General features: G+C 41.5%; 2 protein-coding genes across 2 annotated transcripts in view; both read right to left on the bottom strand.

Moving 5' to 3' along the window:
• The window catches only part of LOC146181951 (uncharacterized), a 36522-nt gene extending 35293 nt beyond the window's left edge, over positions 1-1229 (bottom strand). The window contains exon 1 of the mRNA XM_084575874.1: positions 1094-1229. Coding sequence (XP_084432000.1) covers positions 1094-1229 — 136 coding nt within the window. The remainder of the gene's footprint in view (positions 1-1093) is intronic.
• Positions 1230-1992: 763 nt separating this feature from the next.
• LOC146181950 (uncharacterized) lies at positions 1993-16210 on the bottom strand (the record flags this gene model as incomplete). The annotated part of the gene is made up of 4 exons (XM_084575873.1): positions 1993-3784; positions 10274-10402; positions 13725-13749; positions 15584-16210. Coding segments are annotated over 4 exons (1323 nt in total), but the record flags the coding sequence as incomplete, so codon positions are not given.
• Between the last annotated feature and the right edge of the window lie 2188 nt (positions 16211-18398).

Genomic DNA, 18398 nt, shown 5'->3' with positions numbered 1-18398 from the left:
TTCAAAACAAAGCTTTCAGCACAGTAAAAAAAAGAACCAAACATCCCTAAGGTATCAGAATACTGAGCCTCCATTTAAATGAACCTTATGTAGAGCCTCCGTCAAAAATGTGGAGCCCAGGGAGTCTGCTTATGAGTTGTGTAGTGGCGCGGAATTAGCATTAGTGGGGGTCCGACCCGCTGCAGAGGGTAAGACAAAACAAAATCGTATCATTAGGATTTGGAACACTAGAAAATCAAATACAATCCACACAATGCGACTCAGAAGCAGACCCCCTGGGCTCTAAATTTTTGATAGATTGTGCCTGCTCCCACACACTATTACGGCTGTAACAGTAATTGTCATCACTACCACCCTAAAGACTCCCAACCCTTAAAACCTGTCACTTTCCTTACCTCTTTGAGCACAACAAAAAGATATTTCGGAAAACATTGATGCCTTCATCTATCATTATGTAAAACTGAGGTAGGTAATCTCATGAAACATTCAATGTCCAACCATGTGCATAAACCCCTAGCACGAAGATCAGAGGACATGCTGTTTCCAATGCTTTCAACATGAAGCAACTAAATCAGCAAAGGTTGAAGGTGTGGTACTGAAGTCTTCTTCCCATGGAACTTTCACCCCTTGGCTTAGCCGTAATAGCCAGAAAAACAAACCAGAGAAAAAGGGCGTCTATACCAATAATCGTCATGAGCAGCATTGCTAATCTGCTAGAATGAATAACTATACAAAATGACATTGCACCTGATGAGTCATTTTCCACAAGGCAAAAAAATTGCTACAGAACATGAACACACTAGTAAACATTGTGCTCTGTAATATTGTTAAGGGGCAGCAAGCAAGTGAACACAGGAGAAAGAGGACTGAGAGATGTCTGATGGCGATGACAGATGATGTTTAATGAATGCTGGCGGACCTAGCGCTAGCGCCTACTCGCGCCACTGCCTGTTTCTTCCTCCTCCATAACATTGCCCGGGCCACCAAGCGATCGTCCTGATCATGGTCGAGGAAGTTTATCAATGAGATCCATTGCATGACGATGGACTAGGCTAGGTGCCTGAAGATAGAAGAGGAAAAGGAGGAAGGCAACGCTGTCCCGCCATGATGAACATCCGATGAAGCCTGACCCAGGATGCCTTCGCTACAGAGGTCACCAGGATCTGACGGCAGAGAGCCAGGCAAGCATCAAACGGCAATGGCCGGGGCGATGCCTTCAAGTGTGTCATTGTATCGGGTCAGTGGGTTTGTTGGGTACTACATTCTCTGTCTTGTGATGTGTACTGACAAATTGTTGGCAGCTCTTGTCATATATCATGTTTTGTGGTAATGGCGGGGGACTGGGTGGTGAAACGGCAAGGTCGCATTTAGTTCAGATGGCTGGGGAACAGCAATGCGATGACTCCGGAGAACCCGCTACTGACAGCGGAAACAGTATATATAATGCCTTTTCATTAACAGATTGCTCACGACTAGATTCTACTGGGAGACATGAAGTCTGACATTTGGAAAAATACCCCTCTTGTAATGGTTCAACAGGCTTTGCACCTCAAGGTAAAATTAGATGGGTCTGTGTCCATTTTTTCAGAGGTCAGCCAAAACAAAGCATCTGCTTGAAATAATGTGGCCACAGGAAAAGTTTAATTTAGGGGATCTCAAGGCGACTCCGGCTATGAGAGACGCCCTAGTGGAAGACTGTGGAAATTTCGACTACCAGCAGTTCTTTAACGTGAACTGACAATGCGCAGCACACAGGCGCCCTGCTTTTTGCCTCCATGCAAAAGCGACCGAAGCAGCCGGGATTCAATCCCACATCCTTGGGTAAAGCACTCAAGCACATAACCATTTCACCACCTCGGTGGGGTGCCAATGGAAAAGTGGCTACAGAGGGGCAAGCATGTGCAGTGGAAGGGTCTGTGCATCTTATATTAGCGCTAACTGTGCACAAGGCAGCATGATGCAAAAATAGAAAAGCAGGCATCATATCATTTAGTTTACTGAGCCTAAGTAGACATATGGTGATATAGAAAAACAAATGTGCAAAATTTGTTACCAAATAAAAATATTTCCTTGTTCCATTAGTAGGAGAATTCCACTACAAAAAATACTTTTATTGTGGAATGCAACACCGAGCACTGAAAAAACATATGGCAAAAAAACTCATTTGCAAAGGCAGCAATGTTTTTAGGTGGAAAAAGCTTAGGTGTGAGGGAGGTAACGAGCTTAGCCTTCTACAGGACTAATTAGAGAAGACAGCATTGGTTTTCAATTACAAAGTGATGAAAATAAGAATCGCAAATCCTACACATTGAAACACGCTACAAAAAACATGAAATAATCTGAAATGAACTCAGCAATATGACATAGAAAACAGACAAGGAATGAATAATAAGAATGGACAAAATATATTTGGCACTGCATTGAAATGACTGCACCAGCGAGAAGTTTAGAGAAATACAGTTTCATTACCCACAGCAGTGTAAATATAATTTATTGCAATGCCCACAAGCTTAACAACCCATTATCTAGAGAGCAGTTGATGTGAATGAGATATCGGTTATTTAGAGTTCATTGCAACATCAGTTCATCCAAAATACGAAAATCAAATCCAAAAAAGCGACAATTCTTTAAGACACGGTAATGCAGAGAACTGAACATTCAAGATGTTTTGTTTACTGCATTCAAAATAGCAGGGTGCTCTCGAAGGGTCCAAATTAAGCAAGAAATATTTTCATGCCTGAAGTTTTTCATTCTCAATACTCCAGCTAACACACAACATAATGAGTAGAAAACATCAAAAGAGCAGGTCTCTTCCATTCTCACGCGCACAACTAGAGATGATGTGATACTTGAAGAATTGATCTAACAGGTGGAATCAAATGCATTCAAAATGCAAAAATTAGCATGTTATACACACTTTAGTTTCCCTGAAACCCTCAAGGGAAGCATACTCTGAAATACAAGTAGCATCAGTAATAAATAAATAATGCATGTCATTGCTCAAAGTAGTTAAAAAAATTCCAAATAAGCATATCATAATATCATTTAAGTTGGAAGTTTGCGAGCTCAATAGCCTCCTTATATATCAATTTGCAGTTTAAAATGTTAAGGCCTATGAATCGAACATTTTTGATGCAGCTTAAGTAGCTAAACTTGTTATAGGTAATTTGAATTTTGCTAGTTCACAAAGAACAGGGTAACTAGCAAACCATCGGAGGACTTCACAGAAGACTGCTCTTTCCCTAATGTCTTTTCCTTTTGTGCTTTTTTAAACCGGACTTTTCTGCGAATGCCTTTTGGCACAAGTCGCAATGAAATGGCTTTTCACCCTTGTGAGATCTCGCATGTCTCAGGAGAGCCGTATTCTCCACAAAGGCCATTGGGCACAGCTGGCACTGATACGGCTTTTCACCTGTGTGGATGCGCATGTGCACCACCAGTCCACCTTTGTGAGCAAATCCCTTTTGACAGTAGGTGCAATAATATGGACGTTCGCCCGTATGAGTCCTGATGTGCGTCTTTAGGTGGCCTTTCTGCGTAAACTTGCTACTGCAGTAGTCACAACGGAATGGACGCTCGTCCGTGTGGGTACGGAGGTGCACATCCAACGAGGATTTCGAAATGAAGCACATGCTGCATTTGCTACATTTGTGCAGCTTGTTGCCTGAGGGTCTGTCCTGATGAGAGCTAGTAGAGGAAGTATCCATGCAGTGGCTCATCCGATGCCTTTGGTCAGGTGAATCACCTGGAAGGGTGTTATACTTGTAGGCTGCAGGACCTGGATCTGCATTTAAAACCCAAAATGCTTTCAATAAGAGGAGTGAACACTGCAACATTTCATTTAACTTTGGGCAGAAAAGGTAATGCATGCAAAAATTCAGTTATGAAGTTCAGGATTATGAAGAAAAATTGAGTGCTTGTAATAACTTGGTAAAGAAACTGGCCTCAATCCAAGTAAATAAATAAATATGCACAATTACGAGCTAAATGACAGGTTCATGTTTATGCAAATTTAAGCATTAATTAGTGGCAGTTAGTTATGCTTAGCAATTAAGCTCAACAAAAATTTGAAATTTACTGTCTTTAAAGATTTTCAAAAGAAAGCTAAACACATTTAAAAGCCACTCAAATTACATATCACTGTCCTTCCTCCTAAAGAACATCCCGTTTTCATGATACACAAATTTTCAGTTTGTGGATAGAAGCTGCAAAAAAAGTGCAAGTAAATAATTCCACATTTCACCCAAAAAAATGTTCCAGATGTGAACCAAAGCCCGAAAATGGAATGTAACATTTCAAGGTGTAGGACAAATGTGCTAAGCAATAAATACCTTGAGAGTTTGAGAGAGTCATCAACCTTAAGCACATAACAAAAAGATCAATTACTTCTAACCACAAAGAACCAGAATACCGCGATGCATAGGTAAATGCACCATAAAAAGGAACAGAGGTGCTTGAAGTAATGTGAGTTAGACTGTGTACCTGTGGCCGTTTAAGCACTCATGGCACGCCTTTTCATGCTTTTTGAATGACTGCCTTTAGAGTAATGGTGCAGCAGCTATAGAAGCTAAAGTCGCTTTTCAGTCCAGATTCTGCTTTTAAGATGACAATGCTGAAAAAAAAAATTTCACCATTTGAAATCTCAAGGTACACCTTATCGTGCCAGAGACTGGGCAAGTCTAGAATTTTTAGGGCAGGCAGAAGCAATCTAAGCCAAATCACCAAGGGCTAGGATATTCCATTTCATTCTGTCTCTGCCATTTTATATCAAAAGAAAAAAAAAATGCAACATGTCTGGCTTTTATTCAAAAGTGGCCAACCACTACAGATGAAAGCATCTCAGTGTATTGCAGAGTCAGAGGCGGGTACAATACGGAACAAAAATTTAAGGAAGAGTCGCAGTGCTGAAGCCTCACAGCTGGACATTTAAAATGAGCGTGGGCATAATAGCACAATACATAACACCATAATGCACCAATGGTGAAGGCTACTAATTTATGCGCACTTTTTTTCTAGAGCCTCCAGTGAAACTGGATAATTAGCGCTTCACTCGCATGGTTCTAAAAATAAAAATGTTTAGTACAATGGCATCCTTGTACAACATGTCAAGATGTCACACACAAAATGTCTCGGTTACTATCACTTGGGCTTCATTGCTTTATCTCCAGGAGCACAATTACACATCAGGAGGAAATGATTGAAGACAAAGGTTTCAGCACAGGAAAAAAAAGAACCAAACATACGTAAGGCATCACTAGAATATATATGCTTCCATTCAAATGCACATAATGTACAGCCTTTGTTAAAAATGTAGAGCCCAGGGAGTCTGCTTATGAGTTGTGTAGTGGCGCTGATTTAGCATTAGTGGGGGTCCATCCCACTGGAGAGGCTAGGAATAAAAAAAATCTTACCATCAAGATTTGGAACAATGGAAAATACAATCAACACAAAGTGGCTCAGAAGCAGACTCCCTGCGCTCTATGCTTTTGACAAACTGTGTCTGCTCCCACACATACTATAGAAACCGGTCACTTTCTTTTGCTCTTTGAGCATAATTAAATAATAATTAAAAAAAGACACTGATTCCTTCAACTCAAGTAAAACAGAGGTAGGTAATCTATTGAAGCATTCAATGTCCAACAATGTGCATAAGCCTCTAGCATCAAGATCACTGGACATGCAATGCTTTCAACATGATGCCATTGAAACCGCAATGGTTGGTAGGTGTGGTACTGAACGCTTCTTCCCATGAAACCTTTCACTCCTTCGTTTAAGAGCAATGGCCTGCAAAATCATGCACAGAAAAGAAGTTTCAGTACAAGGAACCGATGCCATGAACGACATTGTTAATGTGCCTCCTGTATCAACACACACACACACTAAGAATATTGCACTTGATGAGTCACATTCCTTCAGGCAGAAAATAGCAACAGAATATGAAGAACACACTAGTAATAGTGTGCTCTGTAATATGACCGCACACATTCAAAAATGATTATTATATACGCTCAAAACACACTGCTGCAAAGTGGTATCTTATATTAGTTTCATTCTTTTTTGCCGTTACTGAAGGCATCAACGAAAGAATACAACTGCACAGGCTGACAGCCGTCGCTTCAATGTGTTGTTCATTGGGCAAGTTGTATTCTGTCCGCTCAGCACCTGTTGCCTACAAAACAGAACACAGCAAAATTAGACAAAGCCTCAGGAAAGCACGAAAGCTACAAGAAAATGCTGCATATATGTTTGGATACATGACACATATGAGGGCAATGGCAACAATGTGCCCAACACAGGGTTGGAAAATCTCAAGTATTGTGCAGAAGCAGATGTTTAAATTCAATTATCAATCTATGTAAAGCATTTTTTTTTTGTAGGAATGTAAAAAAGAAAATACTATGTGTGATGTATCTGAAAATTATGTTTTTTGTTGATTTTTATTTTCAGAGCATTTCTATCTCACCAACAATTAACCATAACAGTTTGAAATGTACAGGTGCCTGAAAAGTACTGCAGACTACACCTCCTTTATTTAAAATTATCTCACGAGTTTTGTAGGAAAGATATGATTGTTACTTGGCTCCATACGTGAATGCTCCAGTGACATGTGCAAATAAATCTACTGTTGCATTTTCTCTTAGGAGTAAGTTTAGATGGAAAAGAATGTGCCATGGTATCTAATATTATAACATGCTTTTTCATTCCAAAACTCTTCTCAAATCGGATAAAGCAGAGTTACTATCAGCCCTTAGCCACACTGTTGGCAAACAGGTTTTCTTCAGATTGTGAATCTAACACACCGACTGCACATGCCGATGAGACTTCATATGACCAGTGGCCCCTGTCATCTTATGAAGAGGCCAAAATATAATGCGTTGTTGTTACCTTATCGCTGCTTAGGCAATAAACTTTTGTTGAGGAAACCTATAATAGTGCTTGTCTGCGGCGATGGCTGGTGAGTGGGAAAGCGTGCCCTATGGTCACACTATTTACAGAGTTCCAAAATTCTTGAACAGCCTCCTTCAAAGTCAGGCAGATGACAAACCATGAAAAAATAAAAGCAAAGTGATGTGCTCGTCAATAGTAACGCACAGAGGGTGGATGCATATGCATGGAGAATAAGTGTTATGAAAGGAAGGGATCATCGCCTGCAAATAAAGGTCCCATACAATGTTCACATCAATAATGAGAACAAAGTTACACATTAACATAACAAAGTGAGTAAAAATCACAATTTATTTAATAAAATTACGATTGAGACAAAAATCGAAATTTATCTCTTTACATGCAGAAAACAATCTAGAACATCTCACTGCCTATTCCGAGAGAAAACCTTTACAGTAATTGAGGTGGAAGTGGATGGTATGCACGTGATGATAATGCGGCTGTATAGTTCTAGTTTAACCATTATTGTCACCATTCTGAATTGTGAGCCCCGATCATAGCAAGCATACAATGACCAGTTCAGCCTCCGATGTCGCTGCGTGGGAAGCAGCCAGGGAAATGAAGGCCGGCAGGGGTGGCCAAGGCAGGTTTTTCCGCCTCGCTTGCTCTACGTCAGTGACATCAAGAGCTGAGTGCTCCATAAAACACGATGAAGTGAATCTTCGGCCCGTGATTAAACCTTTCTAGGTGCTGGCAATAATTTGGTGGTTTTGACTTGATATTTTCTTTCTATGTTTATTCAATACTGCGAACCTTGTACAGGTAAATGCAGGGTGGTAACATGGCAACAAAACAATAATAACAAAAGTAATAAACATCAAAGTGTGGAGAAAGGCAATAATGAATCATTCCAGTCGGTTACTATGCGAGGAAAAAATGAAAACTTGGATAAATCAGTTTGTGCGAAATACGGCGTCAGCGAGGTAAGATGATGATGGCACGTATGCCTCGATGATAAAAGCGACAGATATGGTAAAGGGTTAATAGCTAGGTCTCGATTACGAAGCGCGGAAAGAAATTACATGCGTAAATTTTCTTCGTTACTCAAGACATTCAATACCATTAACCTGCATTATTACAGAGGGTGAGTCATACGGAGAAAATTTACAGTAAATGAATCTCACAGCTTTTCTTTGTACCTTTTCTAAGCGTGTGATATCGTGTTTAGTAAATGGGTCCCAAACAACGCAAGCATATTCAAGTTTCGGTCTAATTAGTGAATTGTAAGCAAGTAGTTTTACACTCGGTGGAGAAGTTTTGAGCTTACTGAGGCGTACCCAATTTACCCTAGTTCAGTGCTCCTTCATACCATGTAAACCATCTTCATCCTCTCGTTCTACCTGTACTCTTTTTCACAATTACAAGTTGCACAACCATATTGTCACGCACTTCTCGCAGTCCAGTATTGGAGGAAGATTAGGTTTGGCGGGAGAAGCAGAAGAGGAAGAGGAAGTTGGGTCTGTCCGCTGTTGGGCCTAGTGGTTAGAGCGCCCGTCTCGGCTGCGGGAGGTGGTTAGTTCAAAACCCACCGCCAGACACCCACCGGTAAAAATGGGTACAAGCGTCCCCCAGCCTGGCGTTCGGCTTTTCTAGGGGTGTGCGTTTGGGAGAAGCTCCGTAAACTCCGCTGCACGCCCCTCCTTCGCAGTGGGCCCAAACCCAGTTTCGAACCTCGCAGCCTGCAAAGGTGGTTCAGCTTGTCTCGCAAAGGTACTTCCTTTGAGCCTCACCTGAAGTGCTCCCTTTGAGCACTTCAGGTGAGGCTCAGGTGAGTTCAGGTGAGGTGAGGAAACGGGACATTCCATTTTTGGAATGTGCCGTTTCCAGCGATATCAATACCTAGCCGCTTCATGCAATGATCCTTTGCTATCTACAGCCGAATACCAGCATCTCAGATACTCATGGAAAGATCGTTCATGTAAATCACGGCAGTGTGAGGCAACGATGACTCTCTTGAGATGCAGGATTCCTCGCCTAAATCTTTATTTATGTAGATGCGGGATCAGCATCACAAACCTTTGCGAGGCTTGCGGTGAAATTGAAAATATTGATCACTTCCTTCTCGCTTGCCAAAGGTTTTCACATCAGAGGAGGGTGCATTTAGAAACTCCAATTGCACGCTTGGGATTTACGTTGTCGGTCCCGCTTCTACTCTCCTTCGGTGCGAGTGCGAAAGGATTTGCGTTGCCTCAAATTTGTCAGTACTTACATAACTACATCACAGCTACTGAAAGATTTTCTTGCTAATTGTACTCCAAACTTACAAATTCCAAATTTTTGCTTCATATTTTTTCTTCCAATAACTTTTGTGCTCTTACAACTTATGTTTTTGTTTAGTTGTCAGTTACTTTAATACACTAATTCAGTTTGTGTAGGACATTTGGCAGTCCACACGTCCACACTGAACCCTGGCCAATCCCCCTTCGTGGGTATGTGCCAAATATCAAGGAAGAAGAAGAAGAAATAAACCTCGTAACAATATCACCTTCGATTTGGCCACATCTGGCTGCTGCTATGACAAATACAAAACGGCAGCGACGTCGCGTAGTGAACATGCATCTAACGTATATTGTGGAACATTTTGGACGCACTGGTAAAACTGTTTAGGAGATCAGTCATCCCACGCATCCCGGAAAAATGTTTCCCGCATCAGTCCGGCTTTTCCGATTTATACCGAGAAAAAAAACATCAGAGGTATGTAGATAGTAGATTCAAAACCACAGATTGGGTCCGTTTGACGAACCTTTTGAGTGACAACGCAGGCACACCAAAGACGGCTTCGACGAAATGTTCAGGACAAAAGTTTCTCACCAGATCGATCGTGGCACCCACGCCACGAGTATAGTGAACTAGACTGCACTATAGCCGCGAGTATCGCGAAGAATTTAGTGAAGTGGTGTAATGTATACGATCTTTTCAATGCAGTATAGTTTCCAGTTCCACTCTAGCTCCCGACCACAGCGACTGCGTTTCGATGGAGGCGAAACGAAGTGGCGTCCGTGTGCTGTGCGATGTCAGCGCACGTTAAAGAACCCCAGGTGGTCGAAATTTCCGGAGTCCTCCACTACGGCGTCTCTCATAGCCTGAGTTGCTTTGGGACGTTAAACCCCACAAACCAAACCAAACCAAACCATCTGCTGTCAAAATATGAACTTAGGCCCGCACATGATTCCAAGGGCCCGAACCACCATGTCTGCGCACAAGATGCTTCGCGAGCCGCACGTAACATCTGCTCGCCTAGATTTTTCCCCTCTTATGCTCTGGCAAAGAAAGATAAACAAAGTCGAAATTGTCAAGCATACATTTGCATAACGCATAACAAACATACCACTTGCCGCCACCGGTTCGGAAGCCGTCCCTTTTGTATTACTTTTGTACAAGCGACCTCTTCTGTTGTTCCATGTGTTTTTCCCACGTGGTTTTTGATGCACTCCGCATTGGTGCTTGCTACAATTTTCTTACGTAACATTTCGCTCAAAAATATCAATGAAACGCTGACATAAACTATGCAGTTAATAGAATGCGCCACTATCAGCAAAGTTGTAGCTATGCACACCTAAAACTGCTGAAAACAGCCGATTTGTTATAACCGTCCAGCCATCGTGCATCCAACTGTTCAGCACAATCAAAACCGAAACGCCTCGAATCGTTGGTTTCGTTATCGCTTCCAGCGGCATTGGCGTTAAATTGGGCAGTGCGCGTTGGTGTTTTGAGGCATTTCCTGTCTTTCTACAAAAAAAAAAAAATTTAGCAGACATACGCCAGGCTGATTTGCTTCATGCGCCAGTAGTAGTAATGACTTTACTGAAACAAAGAAGTTCGGGACATATACATATCCCTTGAGTCCCGGCATGCCCCATACTATAGTGCAATATACCCATACACTCAAACGTTTGTGTTTCTATGGTTCATGACGACGGCAGCCCAGTCTGTCGCGATCTTCGGCCGGTCAAAAGGGTCTGCCAGTCAGAATTTTATACAGATAGTTCAATATCAGCACGCTACGTAGGAAGTGCAGTGTCACAAAGACAATTGGAAAAAAAAAAAAGAAAAAACGTTGCGCAATCCGCCATGCTATGGAGGCCATAGATTCCATAACAGAAGCCCACATCTATACAGACTCCTTAGCCGCCATAAAACAACTGAAGAAAGTAACAAAGACGCTATTTGTAACCCAGGAAATCCACGCACTCAATAAAAAAACAAAAATACGCAACCAGATACATTGGACAGAAGACGATGCTGAGCATCAAAAGGGAGTTCCCCACCAGGCTCCCTTTTGATGCCCGCTCCACTGTTTCCATCTTTGCATCCATCCTCTTTAAGGAAAAGTACAGCCGTCATTCCCGCATGTACATCCCACTCCCTCGTAACTTAGAGATTGGAGGAGGTTTCCCTTAGAACGATAAGAGCTGGTGCGGCCCTTACCCCGTCGGTAACATGCCGATGGGAATCTCAAGCAGACATCGGACCAACCACATGCCCTAAGTGTTCCACACCAGCTGTAGAAGTGGATGTTCGCCACCTGCTGTGGACTTGTGCAGGGACAAGGGCATCAAGGACACAGATTCTGCGCGAAGTGGGACTAACCACAACAAGGGAAGAGGACTTCTCTAAATGGCTCACCGACAACGAACAGAGTGGGAGCCTGCTCCGGTTCCTTACCGAAAATAATTTACATGACTTTCTATAATATGCCTTATGGCAAGCTCACCTCAGTAATCCAAGAAGCGCAGTCAGATCATTAATTGAAAACCTTATACACAACATAATTAAGAGCCACAACACATCGGGTTCAAATTCCATGTTGGAATAGGTGGAAATGAAAAAACAGAAGCATGCATACGCTGCACGAGCCAAGACTCTGGAGATTAAAAAATTAAAAATTTCAGCCAAAGACTCAATAACCTTAGTACACTGTAAGCCAAGAGCAAACTGGTAGTCGAAATTGAACACTGCATGAAGTAATTAAAAGGTATGTAACACCTAGTAAATTCTGTCATAATGGTATCGAAGTCATGCCCACACCAAGAGCATTTTATGTCGTCAAACACACCTCACTCACGGTTTATTATTGGAAAGGAAAACACACCTAATTCACATATTATTTGCAAGCATAAGACTAGACAACTTAGGCAAAAACATTTTACACCGTTTTATTCCGAGTACATACCGTTTCATCCTTGTTTGCACACAGGAGAAAATTCACTCATGGAAATATCTTGTGTGATTACATTTTAATGAGAGGCCCGAGATTAAAATTAGCTGTGACTTAGCTTGTGGTTAAACTTGGAATTACGCGAGAGTAATCAGCTTCGGTTCAGCTTGAAAGGAAAGACATCGCTTTTGCACATAGTAGTTTACTCTATGGTTTCAGCTTTATTTATGTCACAGGCAAACCACTTCACATATGAACACCCCAATTGCCTCTCATTGTTGACCATTCTCACTCAGGTGTAGAACACTTCTAGCAGAAGACTTCAACGTCTAACTCCAGGGCACACTGCCGTTACAACTTTCTCACAAACCTTCTATCCTAACAACTCGCTGTTGTCGTTCGCCTGTACTAACTACCAAGTTATCCGTCTTCCTTCCTCTTCAGTCAGGGACGGCCAAATGGTGAGACTGTGGCCAATGCAGTTCTCACTACAATAAGGAGCTATGACATTTTAAACATACTTTAAACATTTGTTAGAAAGCAAATGATTTATACCTTGCATTTGGCACATGATAGACGTAGTTGCTTATGCACCATAAAATACAACACAGCACAAGATGCCAAACCTCAAATATGCTGCTCAACATTGAGCTAGGACAAGCCCTTTTGCAATGTATGCAAGGCAGTGTTGACTGATTGAGAATTTAACCAGTGATGGCTCCTCAGACATGACTGCAGAAGCATAACTGCAAAATATTTAGTTTCACATTTTGTCCACTGCACTTAGAAGCACAGAGTGAAATAATGCAAATTAACTTGGAAATAATGCCCCTGCTTTCCACTTACAAAGGAAATATTCTCTAAGGAAAGTATTATTCCAACTTTGGTGTATAGTTAAATGCCAATCTCAATACAGTAGGTCAAGGTGGTGCGCAGAAACTGGGATAGATATAAGGAGTAACGCCTAAATAATGCAAAATAACTCAACAACACGTTTAAAAAAGAGCCACTTATGCAGCTCAACTGATTTAGTATATTTCTTATGTGAGATTTTCAAACTGTGCAGAAGCATTCACAATTGCTTTCCCTAATGTAGGCCCATTGGATGAATGCTTATGTCTGAAATCCAGACGAATCATCATTAAAGGCACCACCAGTGTCCATCACGAGATAAGAAACAAAAAACCGTTCCGATGACAACTTGTACTGAACTGTCTACTATTTTGGCAGCTTCTTACAGGTTTTCTGTCTAGTCGAGAGTTGCATACTTCCTGCCGCTGCTAATGATTGCATGAGGAGCTGCAATGCCCGCCGCCCAGTTCACACATAGGAGTGTCACACTTTCTGCGCAGCTCTTCTACACTACAATGCACCTTATTATGCAACGACTTCCAGGTGTCCATATCTATCTATGTACAAGAGTGGCCACATAACATCAAGTATGCAAGACAAGCTGACACAAAGGCCATATAGCTGGCAGTGATATCACATAATCCGATAAGTGGTCCCAATGCAAAGTCCCTGCACTATCCTTCTAGTGCAGCTGGATGCTTGACCACCACGTGAAGCAGCCAGCAGGTCACATAAACAATCTGCTACGTTTATAATGCCTTTTCATTACCAGACTGCTCAAAACCAGATTTTACCTGGGGCCACGAAGTTTGAAATTGAGAAAAAATGCACCCCTTGTAACGGCTCCGCAGGCCTTCCATCTCAAGGTAAAGTGAGACGGGTCTGTACCCGGTTTTGACAGAGGTCAGCCAAAACGAAGCATCCACTTGAAATAACGTGAACAGTGGAAAAGTTTAATTTATGGGGTTTGACGTCTCAAGGCGACTAAGGCTATACGAGATGCCCTAGTGGAAGAATGCGGAAATTTCGACCACCAGCAGTTCTTTAACGTGAACTGTCATTGCACAGCACACGGGTGCCCTGCTTTTCGCCTCCATGCAAAAGCGACCGAAGCAGCCGGGGTTCAATCCCATATTTTTGGACAAAGTCAAGCACCATAACCACTGCTCCACCTCAGTGGGGCGCCAACGGAAAAGTGGCTACAAAGGTGCAAGCATGTGCAGTGGAAGTGTCTGTGCATAATATATTACGGCTAACTGTGCACAAGTCAACATGATGCAAAAATAGAAAAGTCAGCATCATATCATTTAGTTTAATCAGCTTTTCCTCCTCTTTAAAGGAACGAAAAATGAAATGCTAACCCTAAGTAGACATATGGTGATATAGAAAAATTATAATGTGCAAAATTTGTTCCCAAGTAAAAATATTTCCTGCGCACTGTTGTGATATCAGTAAGAGAATTCCACTGCAAGAAATGGCTTTATTGTGGGATGCAACACCGAGCACTGATAAAAAATATGGCAGAAAATCTCATCTTCAAATGCAGCAAGGTCTTTAGGTACAAGTTTGGGTATGAGGGAAGGAGGGGCTCAGAGTTCTATAGAATTGATTTCGAGAAGACAGCATTGGTATTGATATACACGCAGAACAAAATGATGAATATTAGAATCGCAAAACTAAAGTGTTTAAATAGAGTACATAAACCATGAAATCAACTAAAATTAGCTAAGCAAAATGACACAGAAAGCTCAAGAGGAATGGGAAATGAGAATGGACTAAATATATTTGGCACAGTATAGAAAAAAATGCATTCCAGCATGCTTAGAAAAATATAGAGTCTTTCATCTCCCACAAGAATGCAAGCCGAATTTATTTCAGTGCCTGCAAGCCTTACAGCCTATTATCCACACTGCAACTGGTGCGAATGAGATATGGGTTCAATAACATTTCACTGAACCATAACACCACAAAATAATACGAAATTCAAATCCAACACAGCGGCTATTCTTTGAACAATTGAAATGAACAACGGTAACTGAACACTCAATTTTCTTGGCAAACTCCATTTCAAGAAACAGGTTACTTGCAAAGGGTCCAAATTAACCATGAAATGTTTTCCTAAGAAGCTTGTTTCACTCCGAATACGCCAGCGAACACACAACATAATGACTAAACAAACATCAAAGGAGCTGGTCTCCTCTATTGCTGTGCATACAGCTAGAGGTGATAAGATATTTCCAGAATTGATATACATAAATCTAATGCATTCAAAATGCAAAAGCAAGCTTCTTAAGCTTTCTTTAGTTTCCTGACACTCTCAAGAGAATAATGCTTTGAAGTAGCATCAGTAATAAATAATATATGCCATTGTTTAAAGTGGTTTATCCTTAGAAATTCCAAATATGCATGTCATAATTTAAAATGAAAGTTTGAGAGTGCCACGTTGTCTAATATCATCTAAATGCGTTTTTAAGCATGTTAGTGCCAATTAAAAAATTCCACAAATTGAACACTTTTGATGTAGGTTAAGTAGCAAAACTTAAAGGTAGTTTGTAGGTAGCTAGTTTGCAAATAACAGGATAACTAGCAAACCATCTGAGGACTTCATAGAAAACTTTTCTTCCCCTAATGTTCTCTTCCTTTGTGCTCTTTTAAACTGCGCATTCTTGCGAACGCCTTTTGGCACAAGTCACAAAGAAATGGCTTTTCACCCTTGTGGGATCTCGCATGTCTCAGAAGAGCCGAATTCTTCACAAAGGCCATTGGGCACAGCTGGCACTGATACGGCTTTTCACCTGTATGGGTGCGCATATGCACTACCAGGTCACATTTGTGAGCAAATCTCCTTTGACAGTAGATGCAACAATACGGACGTTCCCCCGTATGAGTCTTGATGTGGTTAAGTAGAGTGTTTTTCGCAGCAAATTTACGGCTACAGTGGTCACATTGGAACGGTCGCTCTCCCGTGTGGGTTTTGAGGTGGGTCTTCAGTTCGCCCTTTCGCATAAACTTGCTATCACAGTAGTCACAATGGAATGGACGCTCGCCCGTGTGAGTACGAAGGTGCCTAACAAGCAAGCATTTAAATATGAAGGTCTTGCTGCAGTGGTTACATCTGTACAGCTTCTTGCCCTTGGGTTTGCCAAGATGAGAACTGGTAAAATCTGTGCATTGGCTCGTTGGATCCTTCCGATCTGGTGAACCTTGCCCAGGAAGGGTGGTATCCTTGAAGGCTGTGGCACCTTCATCTGTATTTCAAACAGAAAATGTTTTCAATAAGAGGAGAGAACGCTGCAACATTTCATTTGGTGCTGGGCAGAAATGTTAATGTACGTGAAAACCCATCTCAAAGCTGTGGTAAATGGTCTGATTTTGATTTTTCTTCTTTCTTACAAACAGTGCAAAACAGACAATGATGACATAGACACAGACTGGTCTTTTTGTGCAACATTTACAAGAATCCTAATCGAATTAGCCAAAGCCCCGCTTTTGCTCTTGGCTGGGGGAGGTGGTCAGTTCGAAACCCACCACCGGACACCCACCGGTAAAATTGGGTACAAGCGTCCCCCGGCCCGGCGCCCAGCTCTTTCAAGGGTGTGTGTTTGGAAGAGGCTCTGCTAACCCTGCTGTGCTCCTTCGAGAACAAGTTTCGAACAACTAATGGCCTGCAAAGGAAGAGCTGACAGAAAAAAGCAGAAAAAAAAACGGGCCACATAACGGGTTTTTGCCATACAAGGCGGACTTATTGTTGTCCGATGGCAAACCTGATCACTGCCACATCGGAGCAGCTATTTGAGACCTATGACCCCTTTCCCAAACAATTCACCCCAAAGAGCCGAGCACCAGGCCAGGGGAAAGCTTGTACCCATTGAAAAGCCGGTGGGTAACCGGCGGCCCCAAGGATCGAACCAGTTACCTCCCGAATACGAGGCGGATGCTTTACCACAAGGCCACGCTTCGGTACAATTCGGGGTTAAATTCAAGAGGTTATTAAAATTGGCAGGCTGAAATATTCTCATTCTGAACTGTGCATGTGCTTGAGTGAATGTAGACTTAGCCTTTTATATCTAAGCGCTGAAAATATTACATAATAGTTTTGAACTACGAAGACTTTAACCCTTATTGTTCCTAAAAGGCATAGATATTTCACGCAGGTTCACATAGGAAAAAAATGATAGCAGCACAAGTAGAATGACCTGGTCTAAACTTTTGGCTTAGGACAAAAAGATCTGCAAATATCCTGGCACATGCAACAAACTCGGAGCAAATGTCAATGCTCCTTCACCTGTAGCATTATGACCAGATAGTTTTCAGCCAGTTTTGCCACAAAAGCTCTTTTTGAATAAATTTTTACTTTAGGGCACTAGAGAGATAGGGCACTAGAGATAGTTCTAAGACACTCACTTTAAGCATGCTAGATATTCAAGTATTACGTTAGCAAATAGAAAATTGTTCAAATTTTTATTCTCTGCAGTGCATTTCATACCCTGGGGGCATGAAGTTGAGTTTATGAAGGTAATGATTATAGGAAAAACTGAGTACCTGTTATAACTCAGTAAAAAAACTAGCCTCAATCCATATAAATAAATAAATATGCACAATCACCGGAAAAAATGACAGATTTAGGTTGACGCAGACTAAAGGACTAATTTGTGGCCGTTAGTTAATGAAGCTCAACAAAACTTTAGAAAGCTACTTTCTTTAACGATTTTCAAAAGAAAGCTAAACATGCTTAAAAGCCATTCAAAGCACATATTACTGTCCTTGCCCCTAATGAGGATATCCCATTTCCATGATACAAACGTTTTCAGTTTGTACACAGAAGTTGAAAAAAAGAAAAAAAAAAAATGATGTGTCAATGTTTCCACATTTCATCTAGCAAAATGTCTCCAGCTGTGAGCCAAAGTCTGAAAATAGAACGTAAGAATTCAAAGCGTAAGATAAATGCACAAAGGAACAAATATCTTGACAGCTTAAAAAAGTCACTAACTTTATGCACGTAAAGAAAAGATCAGTCACTCCTAACCAACCACACAGAACTGTAAAAGCATCATGAAAGGGAACAGAGCTGCTTGAAGTAATGTGAGAGCGCTTGCTTGAGGCCATTATAAGCACTCATAGCATACCTTCTCACGCTTCTAAATGATTTCCTTTAGAGTAATGGTGCAGCAGCTATGGAAGCCAAAGTGTCTGATAAGTCCAGATTCTGCTTTTAAAATGACAGTGCTGCAAAAACATTTCACCATTCCAAATCTCAAGGTACATCTTATCATGCCCGAGACTGGGCACACCTCCAATCTTTAGGACAGGTAGAAGCACATCGAGCCAAATTGCCCCAGGCTAAGATATTCCTTTTCATTTTACCTCTGCCATTTTATATCAACAGAAAAAAAAATACAAAACACATATGGATTTCATTCAACAGCGGCCAACTACAACAGAT

Source organism: Amblyomma maculatum, chromosome 8 (genome assembly GCF_055883805.1).
Source record: "Amblyomma maculatum isolate TAMU_Amacu chromosome 8, ASM5588380v1, whole genome shotgun sequence".
Classification (NCBI taxonomy): domain Eukaryota; kingdom Metazoa; phylum Arthropoda; class Arachnida; order Ixodida; family Ixodidae; genus Amblyomma; species Amblyomma maculatum.
This window is presented reverse-complemented; position numbering and strand designations above follow the sequence as displayed.